The 18,083-nt window shown below is 34.0% G+C and overlaps 1 protein-coding gene across 1 annotated transcript; it reads left to right on the top strand.

The window, feature by feature from the left end:
- The first annotated feature begins 1,040 nt into the window (after positions 1 to 1,040).
- On the top strand, positions 1,041 to 17,497 carry LOC122676102 (arylacetamide deacetylase). The gene is made up of 5 exons (XM_043875434.1): positions 1,041 to 1,232; positions 8,489 to 8,711; positions 9,670 to 9,739; positions 10,950 to 11,121; positions 16,135 to 17,497. Exons 1-5 carry the CDS (start codon positions 1,095 to 1,097, stop codon positions 16,729 to 16,731), a joined length of 1,200 nt encoding a protein of 399 aa, XP_043731369.1. The 5' UTR covers positions 1,041 to 1,094; the 3' UTR covers positions 16,732 to 17,497.
- The last annotated feature ends 586 nt before the right edge of the window (positions 17,498 to 18,083 follow it).

Consider the following 18,083-nt stretch of genomic DNA (forward strand, 5'->3'; position numbering starts at 1 on the left):
TCTGTAATTTAAAAATTTTCCTTTTATACTATCTACCTTCTATACAGAAATTCCCTTAACAACACCTAATAAGGTAGTTATCCAAGTTCTTTTTCTTCCTTTCTAGAAAGTGGAACAGTGACAGAATCACATATTTTACATAAGTCAGCAGAATTAGCCTGGGTACACGTGTATGACATCTTTACTGCCAATATTATTTAGTGGAGTTATGTAACAATTGAGGTTTTATATTAACCAAATAGAATTTGAAATAGCAAGTTATATATTAAGCTGAGAAATGCACTTTTAAAATTGGACTTACAAAGTCTACATCAGTGCCTTTTATTTCACAAAGTCCATTATCTTTCCCTGGTTAACCCAACAGCAGACCTAAGACTTGGCTTGGGCTTGGATGCTGCAAAGTTTTCCATTATTCACCCCAAAACTACTCCAGTCACTACATAGCATTAAGATGATCAATTTGTATATGATTGGCTTTTAATAAAGCTATAATAAAGATATCATTAAAGATATATCAAACTTTTTCATGGATCCCTTTGTTTTCCTCTCTTTCCTGGTGGCTCAAATGGTAAAGAAACTGTCAGCAATGCAGAGAACCCGGTTCAATCCTTGGATCAAAAGATCCCCTGTAAAATATCCCTTGGAATACCCACTCCAGTATTCTGTCCTGGAGAATTCTATGGGCAGAGGAGCCTGGTGGGCTACAGCCCGTGGGGTCAAAAGAGTCAGACACAACTGAGTAACTAAGACACATACACAGAAGAAGCGTGTGTCTGTTCTATTTTCCAGAATCTTTGAGAATATTCTCTAAATTGGTGTTCCACAGTTATTTTTCTCATATGCTAATGCAGGCAGATTTGATATGACCTGTCAAAATGTGAGTGTTATCCCTTACAAACTGCACACGAGCTGGAACTCAGCTCTTTTCCTCATCTCTAGTCCTTTGTACCTGCCATGTAACAACCTATTGTGCCAATGAGGGAACTCCATGGCCCAGAAGTTACATAATAACTAGGTGGTGTTTGCCTCTCTTTAGCTTCAGGTATTGAAAGAGGCCTAATACTGTCTTGCTTAAGAAACAGAACAGTCACAGCATGGGGAAAAAATCTTTTGGCTTTCTGATATTGGGAGTCCTCTTAGCAGGTTATATTTATGAACCTCTTCCAGATAATGTTGAAGAACCATGGAAAATAATGCTGCTAAATACCTTTATAAAAACTTCATCATATTTGGTAAGTGAAAATATATTTTAATCAAGAAAGTCAAGTTTTCTAAGATTTTAGTTTTGTTTCATTTCGTTTTGGCAAGTTCTTCATAACCTTGGCTTCCTGTTGTCAAATTCTCCTGACTGCTATGCTGCTGAGTGGTCTCAAAGCAGGCTGTAGCAAGATGACCAAGGAGGCATTCAGGTTGTGTTTCTAAAGTGATGTATTCTGCTAGCAGTAAAAATGTGTGTGTGTGCATATGTGTGTGTGACAATCTTGGTTTTTTCTACTCTTGCATGCTTTCAGAATTCCCCCCCCCTTTTTTTTAGTTTTATTTATTTATTTTCTTTACAATATTGTATTGGTTTTGCCATACATTGACATGAATCCACCATGGGTGTACATGTGTTCCCCATTCTGAACCTCCTTCCCACCTCTCTCCCCATCCCATCCCTCTGGGTCATCCCAGTGCACCAGCCCCAAGCATCCTGTATCATGCATCAAACCTGGCCTGGTGATTCATTTCACATATGATAATATACATGTTTCAATGTCATTCTCCCAAATCATCCCACCCTCACCCTCTCCCACAGAGTCCAAAAGACTGTTCTATACATCTGTGTCTCTCTTGCTGTCTCGCATACAGGGTTATCGTTACCATCTTTCTAAATTCCATATATATGCATTAGTATACTGTGTTGGTGTTTTTCTTTCTGGCTTACTTCACTCTGTATAGCTTTCAGAATTTCATACAAAATTCAGAAGTCATAAGCTTGAACTACTCTGTAGTTACCTATGACATTTAAACACTAGTAATGGTTTTGGAACACAATATGTGCTTTAGACATGCAAGTAGGTTCTCATGGTATAGAAAAGCTGACTGTAAATGCCTAATGAAAAACATGAGAGGTCTGTTGTTGGTGGTCAGTTGCCCAGTCCTGTCTGACTCTTTGTGACCCCATGAACTACAGCACGCCAGGCTTTTCTGTCCCTCACAATATCCCTAAGTTTCCCAAGTGTCCAAGTTCCTTATAGTCAAGAATGAGAGGTTTAGTTAGAGGCAATCAGTTATCACCACTGGATTTGTTATGACTACTTATTTGGAAACTGACCCAGTTTACTCCTCTAACCTCCTCACTGCAAAGTTAGCCTCCTCCCTCTGTCTGTCTCTCTGTCTTTCTCTCTCTGTCCCTCTATATATATATAAAAGGAATCAGCAAAGATTGTTTGGTGACAGATTGGAAACTGCTAGAGTTCTGACCAGTAGAAACCTTTAATCTCAATAAGCATATTTCCAGGAATGGAAAGCTCACTACTGTTTTATGTAGTCCACTCCAATTTTTTAAAAACAATTTTAAATAAATTTTATTTTTGAATAGTAATGTACCCATATATTTCAAAAATCAAAACAATATGAAAAAAGTGGACACTGAGAATTCCTGCTCTCATTCTTGTCTCTTTCCATTCTTTTCTCCCAGGCCTTTGGAGAACATCAGTTTTATTAGCTATAGTGATTCATCCTGGGGTTGCTTTTTGCACATGATGCTAATAATAATGAATACAACAATAAAAACATATTTTTGTCTCTTTTCCATTCTTCCATAAGAAACAGCATAACAAGTATTCTGTTGGGTTTTTTGCATTTCTCATTTAATCATATATCTTATAGATCTTTCCACATCTTCATGTAAAAAGTCCTCTCATTCTTTTACATAATACAAAGGATTCAGTAAGTGTATAAAATATAGTTCACTTATTCAGCCTTATTGAGGTTTTGTTATTTTCAGTATTTTGGTATTACAAGCAATAAAATAGTAATACATGAAAAACTTTCAGAGGTTGCATTTTGTCTATGATAAATCCATGAAATGGGATTGCTGAGCCAATTGGAATTTTGCTAATTATTGCAAAGTCATTCTGTAATATTTTCCACTCCAACCAGCAAGGCATGAGAATATCCATATTCTCTCAGTTCTTAACAAAAATATATTGCAATTTTTCTTGATTTTTTTAATCAAATAAATGATAAATTGTATGCTAGTACCATTTTATTTTGGGTCTCTCTTAGATTCTGCCTAAGAAGCTCAGGAAGCAGAAACTGTGTTTCCCACAGATAGTCCTTTAAGCTGATTCCTACTGCTAGTATCGTGAGACAAGTCTGGGAGAGCTCCAAAAAGGTTAAGGAAATAACAAATGTCTTCCTCTTTGCAACTACCAGCTTTGTTTCAGGGTCTATATCTGCACTAGTATTCACGATAATGGCTGGCACGTGTACCCCATTAGGGAAGCAAAATAGTAGTCTAGCCCCAGTTTGTGTTTATCAAGTAGAGCTGGCTATATAATTTTTTGAGCCTGGTGCAAAATGAAAACTCAAGAACCCTTGTTCAAAAGGTAGGGAGAAAAATGCACAAAAATATTTAATCATAAAACTTCTCCTTTAAAAACATTTATTACTCATGATATGTAGTATATGTGAGCTTCCCAGGTGGCACAATGGTAAAGAATCTACCTGCCGATGGAGGAGATGCAAAAGACAGGGGTTCGATCCATGGGTTGGGAAGATCCCCTGAAGTAGGAAATGAAAACCACTTCAGTATTCTTGCCTGGAAAATCCCATGGACAGAGGAGCCTAGTGAGCTACAGTTCAGGGGTTGCAAAAGTCAGACACGACCGATCACACACACACAGTGTTGAGCTAGGTATGTTTGGGCTTCTCTGGTTGCTCAGCGGTAAAGAATCTGCCTGCCAGTGCTGGAGATGCAGGTTTTGTCCCTGGGTTGGGAAGATCCCCTGGAGGAGGAAATATCAACCTACTCCACTATTCTTGCCTGGGAAATCCCGTGGACAGAGGAGCCTGGCAGACTACAGTCCACGGGGTCACAAAAAGTCAAGCACGACTTAGCAAGTAAACCGCAGCAACAAATAATACAGGTAATAGTGGATACATGAATAACATACACAAATTACAAAAATATGTATGTCTTTATGTGTTACAATGAAGAATAATAACATTAATGTAATGCTTTTGATTTATTAAGTCTTTTCTCATCTTTCTATAAAGTTACTCATCAGGTCAACAAGATCTATACTTTTAGCAACTTCACTTTCGATACATATAATTGAAAGTGAGACCGATTGCTTATGACAAACATAAGATCACATTAGTTTTTAATAATCTGTATATCTTAGATACTAAACCCTTATCAGTTATATCATTTATAGAACATCATTTCCCATTCAGTAGACAGACTTTTCATTTTGTTGATAGTTTCCTTCACTGTGCAAAAGCTTTTTAACTTGATGTGGTCCCATTTGTTTATTTTTGTTTTTGTTTCCCTTGTCTGAAGAGACATTTCCAAAAAAAATATTTCAGAGACTGATCTCAGGGGGCATACTGCCTATTTTTTAAAGAGTTTTATTGATTCAGGTCTTACGTTTATGTCTTTAATATATTTTGAGTGTATTTTTTAAATGATGTGAGAAAGTAGTCCTGTTTGATTCTTAGCATGTAGCTGTCCAGTTTTCCCAACACCATTTATTGAAGAGGCTGTCTTTTCCTCCATTGTATATTCTTGCCCTTTGTCATAGATTAATTGTCCTTATAAGTGTGAGTTTATTTCTGGTCTTGATATTCTAATCCATTGATGTCTGGATCTGTTTTTTTCCAGTATCACAATTCTAATCCTCTGATGTCTGAGTTTGTTTTTTTTCCAGTATAGTCCTTATTTGATCAATATAGCTTGGTAGTATAGTTTGAAATCAGAGAGCATGATGCCTCCAGCATTGTTCTTTTTTATCAGAATTGTTTGGGTTATTCAGAGTCTTTTGTATTTCCATACAATTTTAGAGTTCTTTATTCTAGTTCTATGAAACATGTCATTGGTATTTTGACAGATTGCTTTGACTCTGTAGATTGCCTTGGGGAGTATGGTCATTTTAACAGTAATAATATCAATTCTTCTAATTCATAAGCATCGTATATCTGTCTATTTGTGTCATCTTCAATTTCTTTCCACATGTCTAACAGTTATCCAAGTCCTGGTCCCATTTTTCCCTACACTGCACCCCCCTGGGTGGCCAGTCCAGTCGATCTGAGCACACGCTGACTGCTGCCTACTGTGTCTATGGGTCTGACCATTTAAAATTGTGTCCTTTCATTTATTTCTGATATTGGTAAACTGCAACTTCTCTTTTTTTTTCTGATTATTCTGACTGGAGGCTGATCAATTTTATGGGATTTTTTTTCAAGGAATAAATCTTTAATTTTCTTTGTCTATTTTGATTTTATTGATTTCTAGGTTTTTTCCCTTTTATTCTTTCCTTCATACTTTGAGTTTAATATGCTAGTCTAACTCTAAATTTGTAGTGGAGGAAGCTTAGATCAGTTCCTTTAGACCTTTCTTCTCCTCTAATAATGCATTTAAAGCTAAGAATTTTCCTTCAGTCAATGTTTTTTCTGCACTCTACAAATTTTGATATGCTATAATTTCATTTCAATTGCTTAAAAATATTTTTTCAATTTGTCTAGAGGTATCTTTTCTTGGCCAATGAGTTATTTAGGAATATGTTGTTTAATTTCTGAATGTGTAGGGATTTCTCATACACTATTATGTTTCCAGTTTTTATTTTACTTATGCTGTGGGTTGACAACTACTTTGTATGATCTTAATTTTTTTGGCTTGTTGAGATATTTTTTTCCCCCAAATTTGTGATGTGGTACATCTTTGTGAAATTTCTTTATGCAGTTGAAAAGAATGTGTATTCTGTTTTCATTGGGTAGAATGTCCTCAATACATTAATTCTGTTGAGTTGATGGTTTTTCCAAATTTTCTATATGCTTACTATTTCCCTATTTACTTTTTCTATCAACAAATGAGATAAGAATGTCAATTTCCAACTAACAATTTGGATTTTTTTTTGTTTCTCCTTTCAATTTTTCAGTTCTCAATTCCTGCATTATTAAGCTCTGTTATTGCATACACATTTTAGTATTGCTCTGTCTTGGAGAACTAGGCTTTTTGTTATTATGATTCCTAATACTGTGCCTTTTTTCAGAAGTATATATTATAATACAGTCTTGTTATCAAGGTGGCAGGCAATTGGTTGCAAAAACCCCCTCAGAAACCAATATCAATGCTGCAGTCCCTTGTATTAAATGGCACAGACCAATTAATACAGCCGGTCTCCTATCAGTGGATTTTGTATCTGTGGATTCAACCCATGTGTGCCTGCTAAGTCGCTTGTTATGTCCGACTCTGTGCAACACTACGGACTGTAGACTGCCCGGATCCTCCGTCCATGGGATTCTCCAGGCAAAAATACTGGAGTGGGTTGCCATGCCCTCCTCCAGGGGATCTTCCCAACCCAGGGATCAAACTGGCCTCTCCTTCGTCTCCTGCATTAGCAGGTGGGTTCCTTACCAAAGTGCCACCTGAGAAGCCTAGATTCAACCCACCAGAGATCACAACCCTAGGATATGGAGGGCCAATTGTATTTTGCTTTCTTAGCATAACTGTATTAAGATTTTTATTTTACCATCATTTTAATAAAATTAGGAGAAATGAAAGAAGGTTAAAACAGTGCTTATTCCACCATTTTGTTGTATTTGCCATTCCTTTTGAATTATATATTTGAAAATTGAGTACTTTTGTTCCTTAGAGCTGCAGTCATTGTAGACCTTTCATGAAAAAAATTTTGGAGTCTTTTGTCTATTGACTTGTTAGTCTATTTCTTACTGTAATCAGTTTGTTATATATTCTAAAGACTATCATTTTCATAATTGCAAGTTTATTATTTACATTGTGCTTTGACTTTTCAACCACTTTACTAGATTTCTAAAATATTACTGTTTAAATATAACAAAACTTAATTTATCAATATGTCTTTCATAGCCTTTGGGTTTTGTTTGGTTTTTAATATGTATGTGTTGTATACTTTATTAAATTCTTCTTAAGGACTCTTTCCTTTCATTCAACCTCTTGGAGTCTGAAAGTATAGGATTAGCTAACAACCTGTATTTCTCTATCACCACATTTGGTTTTTCTCTAGACTAAGCTTACTTAATCTGACTGAAAGGTTATCTCTTCAGTTAATCATCCAAACTCTATTTTCCTTTTAAGTCTTAGTTAAAGTGGAAGTTAAAAACCTTTTCCTATGGAGAACAGTGTGGAGATTTCTTAAAAAACTGGAAATAGAACTGCCATATGACCCAGCAATTCCACTTCTGGGCCTACACACCAAGGAAACCAGATCTGATAGAGACACGTGCACCCCAATGTTCATCACAGCACTGTTTATAATAGCCAGGACGTGGAAGCAACCTAGATGCCCATCAGCAGACGAATGGATAAGGAAGCTGTGGTACATATACACCATGGAATATTACTCAGCCATTAAAAAGAATTCATTTGAATCAGTTCTAATGAGATGGATGAAACTGGAGCCCACTATACAGAGTGAAGTAAGCCAGAAAGATAAAGACCATTACAGTATACTAACGCATATATATGGAATTTAGAAAGATGGTAATGATAACCCTGTATGCAAAACAGAAAAAGAGACACAGATGTACAGAACAGACTTTTGGACTCTGTGGGAGAAGGCGAGGGTGGGATGTTTCGAAAGAACAGCATCGAAACATGTATATTAACTATAGCGAAACAGATCACCAGCCCAGGCTGGATGCATGAGACAAGTGCTCGGGCCTGGTGCACTGGGAAGACCCAGAGGGATCGGGTAGAGAGGGAGGTTGGGGGGGGGGGGATCAGGATGGGGAATACTTGTAAACCAATGGCTGATTCATGTCAATGTATGACAAAACCCACTACAATATTGTAAAGTAATTAGCCTCCAACTAATAAAAATAAATGAAAAAAAAAAAACCCTTTTCCTCACCTTGACAGTTATTCCAAATAATTTTTCCCATATTTATATTACAATGTCCTTTTATAACTTAAGTCTTTCATTTGACTGTGATTTTTTTTCTTTTTTTTTTTTTTTTGAGGATGAATAGTTTGCCTAATTCTACTGGGCATTGACTAGAGAATTATATACTCCATATTAGTATCTATTGGGTGAATGTATAAGTGAGGATTAATGTCACTTAGGTTATTCTTCAAACAGTAATAAAGCACCTGGGTTTGTATATCTTCTGGTGGTATAATCATTAATTCTTCTGACTATATAACTAAGATTTTGGGGGTCATATTGAATATTTATGTACACCTCTTTACTCAAAACATTTTTTACAGTTAGAGTATATGTGTACTTTTATTTCATTTCAGGCCCAGTTTGCTGAAATATTGGGGCTAAACCATTTCATGAAATCGATGACATTCTTTTCAAGTTTTCAAGGTTTTCCACCAACATCAGACGAAAACATAACTGTGAGAGATACCACATTCAACGATATTCCTGTCCGTGTATACGTGCCCCAACGGAAAATAAAATCATTAAGAAGAGGCTTGTTTTATATTCATGGTGGTGGTTGGAGTTTGGGTAGTAATGGTAAGGGTGATGCACTGGTAGATTCATTTCATATAATGTAAATGATGATTCTCATACTAGGAGGTACAAATTAAATATCATGTTCCTGCTTCTGAAATTCTTTTCATGAAAGCAGCATGAATTAAGTTTTTGAAATCTGTCTGAATAAAATTTTATTAACCTTAAGAATTTAACACATGTTTGTTACAAAAATTAAGACAGTTTCTGATCCTACCACTCTCTGACAGAACCTACAAATTTTGCAGAATGAAGACTAAGCACCTTAGCAAATAAAAACCCTTTTTGTCTTTTGAACTCATTAACATATTGCTGGAAATGTCTTATTTATACCTCAAGACTCAAATGATTATTTTCCAAGTTCCTAATGGCCCAATATAGATGTGAAAAAACTTTCCAATTACTTAATTAAATGTTAAGATATAGTCAGCTTTCTTGAAATCATCTCCTGATTAACAGTATAGGACTAAATAATGGATTGCATTTTCTTTTATTTCCTTGAAGAACATTTCTATCCTTTCCCAGATCAAGTTGTACTCCAGAAAAACAGTTTAGTTTTTATGTTGAAAGAAGACATTTAGTACCTTTTTTCATGTATGTCAGCATATGGACAGGACTGTGGATTGAAAGTAGGAAGATGGTGTTCAAGGTCCAAGGTCCAGTGTGCTGAGAGTATGGTTGGCAAGGGTAAGACATGCCACTGGGCCCTGCTGAAAACTTTGGCAAATGAAAAGGAAAACTGATCAGGGGCAGGTGAAAGGATCACCAGACTTAACGATTCACATTCTACTGACATGTGAATATGTAAACTGATCAACAGGAAGCTAAGTATTAGACTTTTTTCTTTAGGTAATATTTTAAGATAAAGGGAGGAAATATAAAGTCATCACAGTGAACTTTATTCTTGACAGTATCATTTTTCAATTCTTATAGTGGTCCAGTATTTTTTCTTTTATTTCAGATTATTATACCTATGACCTTCTGTCAAGATGGACAGCAGACAGACTTGATGCAGTTGTCATATCAACCAAGTAAGAGCTGTGTTATTTTATTTTAGGCCATGTGCCTGACATATCAGTATACACTCAACTATATAGAGTGTCTTATTACAGAAAAAATTAATCTGTGCCTCTGATGACATTGACTATGGACAGACAAGCCTAATGTCAGAAGCTGTCCAGTCCAGTAGAGGAGAGAAAAGGCATACACCATATTTGAAGAAGGAAGAGAGCCCAGAAAGGCAAGATGTTGTTCAAGTGAAGTTAGCCAACAGTATCACATGGATTTAACTACTACCTCTGGATCTTTCCCTATAATTAAGGAAATTTTGGAGCCAGAGGATTGGGGTTGAATGTCAGCTCTGCAGATCTGGTCTGTGTGATATTTTAAAGGATACTGAACTCTAAGTATTAGTGATTTGCGTATCTCATCATTGACATGGGGACTACATGTTATAATACATGTAACAGTTCTTAGAAAGGTGCCTAGAAGTTAGTAATCCATTGATATTACCCATATTTACCATGAAAGTAAGACAAAACCTATCTCAAAGTCCATTCTAATATACACTTTAGAAAGAGTACAAAAAGGGTTTAAATTTTCTATAGAACACACTCTCTGTGAGAACCTTCTTAAACATAAACTAAAGAAAATTCAGTTAATTGACTAATGGAATAATTATCATATTAAATTTATATATTTTGATAAAATAACAGTAATTCTAGAGAAACAAGTAATAATAATGATATATTTTTTTTTAAAAATTAAAACATTTACCAAAAATAAACACTCTGCAAATATTTTTTTCTAGGAAAGGTAGCACCTAGTAAGTTTTTCCCCAAGACTGAACCAAATTTAACAATTGGACTTTACATTTTGACTATAGAAATGGCAATATTTAGAGATTCCCAGTCAAATTTTATGATTAGGAAAAGCATGTTCCCAAAAAATATGTTGGTAGAAGCAAAATTTTACTTTTGATTTTGGGTCAAGAGTCCAGGAAAATCAATGGTTATAGCACAGGGAAGTCTGCTCAATATTCTGCTATAAACTATATGGGAAGGGAATCTGAAAAAGAATGGAAATAGTATGTATATGTGTAATGGAATCACTTTGCTGTACACTTAAAACTAACACAACAATGTTAATCAAATATAAGCCAATATAAAGTAAAAATTAAATAAAAATTTTTAAATGATAAGAAAATCAATGATTAAGAGAGCATTGTTTTCCTATCTACAGCTATAGACTAGCCCCGAAGTACCATTTTCCAGTTCAATTTGAAGATGTGTACACTGCATTAAAATGGTTTTTAGACCCCCAAATTCTTGAGAGCTATGGTGTAGATCCTGGAAGAATCGGTGTCTCTGGAGACAGCGCTGGAGGGAATTTAGCTGCAGCAGTAGCACAGCAGGTAAGAGGCTCAGCATTTTCACTTACTGTGTTTTCTTTACGTTTCATTTACTAACTTTTGACTCATACATCAAGGTTATAAATATAATCTGTCACTAATTTTATTTTACTTATTTAGGAAACGTTGAGAAGAATGATTTCATACTTTGATACTTCTTTATATATAAAATGCTGAAACAATTTCCTATATAGTCCATTGGCATTTTTAATGAGAGAAAATCAATAAAGGGTAACAATTAGCATAATTAAGAAATCAGAATATTGTATGTAATCCAAGTGTATTCATGACATATGTTCAGAATATTGTATATTATAATATACTTTAATATGTGTATATATGCTTGCCAGAAAGAAATAGGTCATCACTGAAAGAAGTCAACATGATCCTAGGTTCCAATTTATTCTTAAACTGATTTTTTTTTTCAGTAATCAACAGAGTTGAAGGTAAGCACATATACAAAGAGGAAAATAAAAACAAGTTAACAGGAAAAATATATCACCCAGATTCAGATATTGTTATTGTTAGAAAAATGTTTTAGTAGAATCTGCTTAAAATAAATGAAAGTATATTTTAAAATTTGGAAATATGCTCATGAAAGAAGCTATAAAAACTAATATATTTGAAAAATGAATAAAATTTCAATAAATAAAAACATTACCCATAAAAATTAGGCTTTCAATGTAGTTGTTTTAAGATTTTATATTTTTTGAGCAATTTTGATTCATATAAAAATTGAGAAGAAGATGAGAAATTTACAGTCTACCCTCTGCCACACATTCATAGACTCCTTCATTATCAACAACCCCACCCAGAGTGGTACACTTGTTACAGTTAATGAACTTGCATTTACACATTATAATCCTCCAAAGTCCATAGTTTATATTAGGGTTCATTCTAGGTTTAACTATGTAGAAGTGTTAGTATATTGACTGCAATACAACAACATAGAAAATTGGAAGAGAGATTAGAAAATTGTTTGTAATATTGAACAGAGAGATTAAAAGATAGAAAATACAAAATAATGAAAAGTCATTAAATATATGGCAAAAAGACTAATATGAATATATCCTTCTAATCTGAGGACAAAATGATGACGTTTTTTAGAATTAAAATTCCAGAAAATTCACAACCCAACATACTCTCCCTCTGGATTTTAAAGAGGATTGTTTCAGGCAGAAGAAAATTAACCACAGAGGGAGGATCAAGAAGGTAGGAAAAAATAAAAAGAAGGAAAAAAAGTAAATATATTCACAAACTAAAATGAAAATGAACATGACTCTATAAAACAATAATAATTGTGTCCTGTGATGTAAAAATAGAAATAAATTATTATGCAAAATAACAATAACCCAGGCATAGAAGGGCTAATTAGAATATCAAAATATTCCAATAACTTTCTATTCTGTAAGAAGGTAATAAAGATATAATTAGTATTAGACATTGATAAAGTAATGAATTTTATGTTTATCCTTAGCATACATATAAAAAACTTTTATAAAAATGTACCAATAAAATGATATCACAGGAAAATTGAATAATAAAAAATATTTCAAAGAATACAAAAGGAAAAAAAATAATAGAATAGATGAGATAAATAGAATGCACAATAATACATAAATTATAAATTTAAACCAAAAATATTAATAAATGTTCTGATGTAGATGTACTAAAAATTCTGGTAGAATACAAAAAATAGAAACAATAAAATTATAAATTCCAACAGAAGTTGCATGAATAGGATGCTTTAAAACATAGATATAGATAGATGAAAGAAAAAAAGACAGTAAAAGATACGTCAAGCAAATACTAATCAGTATACTTATTTTAGAATCATATTAAATAATCTTAGAGGAAAAGAACTATTCCTAGAATTAACATGCAACATTCCTAACTATAATTCCCTTTATTGGAAGATGAAAAAAAAAAAAACACACATCCATTTACATGCATTAATAACAGTCTGAAAACACAGAGCAAATCTGATAGGAAATAAAGGAAAATAAACAAGTTAATAGCAAACTTGGAAGAATTTTACTAATCTCTTTCAGTAATAGAACAGCATGGTTGATAAATTTAAACAGTGAACATAAAATAATAAACAGCAGAATGTACATTTCTTTGAAACACACAAAATATTTTTCTTAATCAGGCACATATGCAGGGTTATAAACCAAGTCTCAAACAATTCTAAGAACTGAAATCAAATAGACCCCTGCTATTCATAGCATCGGAGAATGCAATGGCACCCCACTCCAGTACTCTTGCCTGGAAAATCCCATGGACGGAGGAGTCTGGTAGGCTGCGGTCCATGGGGTCGCTAAGAGTCAGACACGACTGAGCAACTTCACTTTCACTTTTCACCTTCGCACATTGGAGAAGGAAATGGCAACCCACTACAGTGTTCTTGCCTGGAGAATCCCAGGGACGGGGGAGCCTGGTGGGCTGCCGTCTATGGGGTCGCACAGAGTCGGACACGACTGAAGTGACTTAGCATTCATAGCATAGTATGTGGACTGGCATTATCAGCAGCATCTGGGCACTTATTGGAGATAGAGAATCATTGGTCTTACCACAGACGTCCTGAATAACACTATGCATAGGTAACAAGAATTCCAAGTGATTCCAAGTATGCACAATAAAATTTGAGAAATCAAATTATTTTGATTATATCTCTGTCCACAGTTAGCACAATGCTTTGAACTACTAATAAAATATCAAGAGAAAACTGTTATGTTTTGAAAGTAAGATGCTCGTTCCTGATTAATCCAAGTGTGAAAGAAGAAATCATAATGAAAATGTGAAAATATTTGACCTGCATTATGATAGATATACATTATCCTGTGTGAAATACATATATATCATCATCCAGAGGAAAATATACAGCCTTAAGTAAATATAAAAAAATTGCCAAAATTGACAGGTCAGTATCCATTTCATGAAATTAAAACGAGAAAAGAAAGCTTAAAAATAGAAACAAAGACAAAATAAAAAGGGATAAGAGATAGATGAGAGCATAAAATGAAATTAAAAATAAACACAGTAAGATCAGCAAAGTCAACAGAAATGGTTTCTTGAAAAAGCAATACAGTTGATTAGTCTGGGTGAGATAGACCAAGAAAAAATGATGAGAATCTTAATAACCTGATATAAGGAAGAAAAGGAGACTATAGCTATATATCTTACAGATATTAAAAATACAGTAGTATACTTTGAACACCTTTACTGCAATGCATTCAAATTTACATGAAATAGAAATATTCACCATAAAAAGAACTGACTCTAGGGGAAATATGAAACAAGGATTATATTATTATCACAAAATAAACTGAATGGTCATTTTAATATTTTTGCACGCACACACTCCAGGATCAAATAGTTTTAAACACAAACTCTAACAAGTATTTTTAATAGAAATATCTACTTCTAAAAGCAAATTCCGAAAGTTTGCAAAAGTTGCATTTTGGGAAGCTGACGTATCTTGATTTGTAACCTGACAAGGTCAATTTGAGAAGGAAAATGATAAACATCTACATTTATGAACACAGATGCAAAATCCTGAACTATTTTGAGTTCATTCTAGATTGTGATAGGTTTAACAATAAAATACCTTTAATAGAATTCTCCAAATTAATAATTTAAAGAAGAAAATAATGATTATCTTAATAAAAGTAAATTGTTTAAAGATAATATCCAGCATCTATAAATATGAAAAAATTAGTAAACAGTGAATAGAAAAGAATTTCCTTAATTTGAAAAAGTATGTATACAAAATCACTTAGAAGAAACATCATACTTAATAGGTAATTCTTAAAAGTTTTCTCTTGAAAATTGGATACACACTACCTGTACCCAACTGTACCTGAAATCATGGCCAGTGCTCTGAATGATAAGCAAGCGATACTATTTTTTTGGTGTGCTAATCAGTTTGATTCTTCCTGAGTATGTCGGTGCGTCAAGCATATACAAGATAAAGTTGGTTCTGAAAATTTTAACTTACCAAATGTAACTATGCAGTAAACTACATACATATTTTATGACTGATAAAATGATCAGTTTGTTTCAGTAACAGAAGCACATTGCAGGAAAATTAGCTTTGAAGAAAACTATAGAATTCTACTGTTTCCAGAAGAAGATGGGGACTATATTTAGAAAAGCATAAAAATTCAAATATTATTTGAACTATTAAGTTTAAATATTAAATTTGAGTAGTAAGTTAAAATATCAAATAAGTTCAAATATTAAAAACTTAATAGTTCTGTATAATTTAAACTTATCCAGAATCAAGCATCTCTTTAAACCTCAAGCTATCTCCTTCCCGTCTCAATGCTTTCTAACATATTTAGATATTTAAAGTAACTCTAATAATAGAAAAATATGTTAATCACTCAGTCGTGTCTGACTCTTTGTGACCCCATGGACTGTAGCCTGCCAGGCTCCTCTGTCCATGGAATTTTCCAGGCAAGAATACTGAAGTGATAGCCATTCCCTTCTCCAGGGGATTTTCCTTTTCCAGGGTTTGAATCCAGGTCTCCGGGATTGCAGGTGGATTCCTTACCATCTGAGCCACAAGGGAAGCTCAGTAATAGAAAAGAGAAGATCAAGTATGTGATTATAAACTAATAGAACCTCAGATTATAAATCCAGGTTCCATAAGTATGAAATTACGTTTAGTAAAAGATCCTCTTTAAAAAAATAATGATTCTCTTGTACAGTCTATGAGGAGGATACGAATTAATTTTTCTTTGAAAATTAAAACATGTTAAATTTATGAACATCTAATATACAGAGAGGCCTGGCGTGCTGGGGCTCATGGGGTTGCAAAGAGTCAGACGTGACTGAGTGACTGAGCTGAACTGAATACTAAAATTTACTTGATATTAACATTTTTATTTTTTATCAAAATGCGTTATTGAATTGTATTTTTAAGAACCTTAATAATGCATTATTTTAACATTGTGGTTAATTTTTTCATTAAAAAGACTTATTAAAACAATATATTATAATTTTTTTCAGCTCTTAGAAGATCCAGATGTCAAGATCAAGCTCAAGGTCCAATCTTTAATATATCCTGCCCTTCAGAATTTTGATTTCGATTTACCGTCATATCAAGAAAATGCACATTATCCAGTTCTGTCGAAATCACTCATGGTCAGATTCTGGAGTGAATATTTTACTACAGATAGATCACTTAAGAAAGCGATGCTTTCCAACCAACACATTCCTCTGGAATCAAGCCATCTGTTCAAATTTGTTAATTGGAGTTCTTTGCTCCCTGAGAAGTTTAAGAAAGGCCACGTTTATAAGACTCCAACTCATGGTAGTTCAGAGCTGGCTAAAAACTATCCAGGGATTCTAGATGTGAAAGCTTCACCATTGCTAGCTGATGACAGCAAGTTGTGTGGTTTACCCCTGACCTATGTCATCACTTGTCAATATGATGTCTTAAGAGATGATGGACTCATGTATGTTACTCGACTTCAGAATTCTGGAGTTCGAGTGATCCATAACCACATAGAGGGTGCATTCCATGGAACACTTTCTTTTCTTTTTACTAAAGTTGGTTATAGAGCAGCTGATCAGTATATTAATTGGCTACATGAAAACCTGTAGTAAAAATCTGATCAATATAGTAAAAGGTAAGCCCCAGAATTTCAGGAAAAAAGGACAATAACCCAAAGGATTCCTGTTAGGAACACATGTTTTATCTACCACAGTCTTCCTAAATCCACATGTACATAACTGTTGTTGTTGTCAAGGAATGATTTTTATAGGTTAGTCTCAGAGTAATTCACTCACTTTTGTTCCTCAGAATAGATAGATATTATTTATCTCTAGCATGAATTAAGTTGTTTCTCTAAGTATTTTTTGTCCCAGTTCAATATCAACTGTTCACCATTGCAAAATACATTTCTTAGTGCACAACTCATCTCCTTAGTCCAGGAAAATGAAATATAAGTCATTATATAATAAAGATATCTGGATCTCTTGAATTTTGATGAGAGGGTAAGGAGAACTTACTTTAACCAGACAAAAGCAACATATACATTTGGTTAATCTGGGTCCTTGAGATTGGCAAGGAGTCAGTATAAGTAAATAATTCCAAATATGCATGGCTGATCAGTAACAGGAGAAACACAAGTAAACAAAATATATATGTATGTACATATGTATATAAATATACACATATATGTGTGACATATGCTTGTATATGTATATATGTGTAAACACACACACCATACATATATCCATATCCACATACCAAACCTCAATATAGTAATATGTATTCTAAAATAATTCTGGGAAAATTAATTATTGAGGAATGAAATAGGTAAGTTTGAAGATGTTTTACTTGAAATAAATTGATTTTTAAAAATTGTGTGTGTGCCCCTAATGGAGACTTCCTGAAACATTATGAATTCAATAATTTGAAAAACGCATTTCAGAAGTCTTTGTGGAATACTTTTGAAAGGTTGTTGCTGAATGACAAGATGCCAGGATTCTTGGCCTCCGGAGGAGATGAATTCAGTCCAGGGCCAGAGACGAGGCTGGATCACTCAGAGCTTTTGTGTAATAAAGTTTTATTAAAGTGTAAAGGAGATAGAAGAAGCTTCTGACATAGGCATCAGAAGGGGGCAGAAAGAGTACCCCCTGCTAGTCTTCAGCTGGATGTTACATGGTCACTACTTGTCTGTTAATGAAAAGAAAGGAATGTTTTAAAATTCAGAATGGTACCAGGCCCCTCATCCATAAATTGCATTTTGTGATAATCCTGGCACCAGATGATTCATCCCAGGCCATAAAATGATTGACTTGAATCTTGTAGAAGGGCAGGTTACCATACAAATAGTTTCATTTACGTAGATTAGGAGAACAATACCTGAGTATAACATACTGGTTTGTCAGGTAGGTTCTGAGCCATTTGGATTGAAGACAGAGTCTGGGGTACATTAACATAGCTTAAG

This window comes from Cervus elaphus, chromosome 19 (genome assembly GCF_910594005.1).
Source record: "Cervus elaphus chromosome 19, mCerEla1.1, whole genome shotgun sequence".
Taxonomy (NCBI): Eukaryota; Metazoa; Chordata; class Mammalia; order Artiodactyla; family Cervidae; genus Cervus; species Cervus elaphus.

Excerpts from the sequence above, each read along its gene's own strand:
- LOC122676102 (XM_043875434.1), top strand. The coding sequence starts at position 1,095 with ATGGGGAAAAAATCTTTTGGCTTTCTGATATTGGGAGTCCTCTTAGCA. Across the intron at positions 9,740-10,949 it reads GCAGTTGTCATATCAACCAA|CTATAGACTAGCCCCGAAGT; the intron begins GTAAGAGCTGTG and ends TCCTATCTACAG. Across the intron at positions 11,122-16,134 it reads CTGCAGCAGTAGCACAGCAG|CTCTTAGAAGATCCAGATGT; the intron begins GTAAGAGGCTCA and ends AATTTTTTTCAG.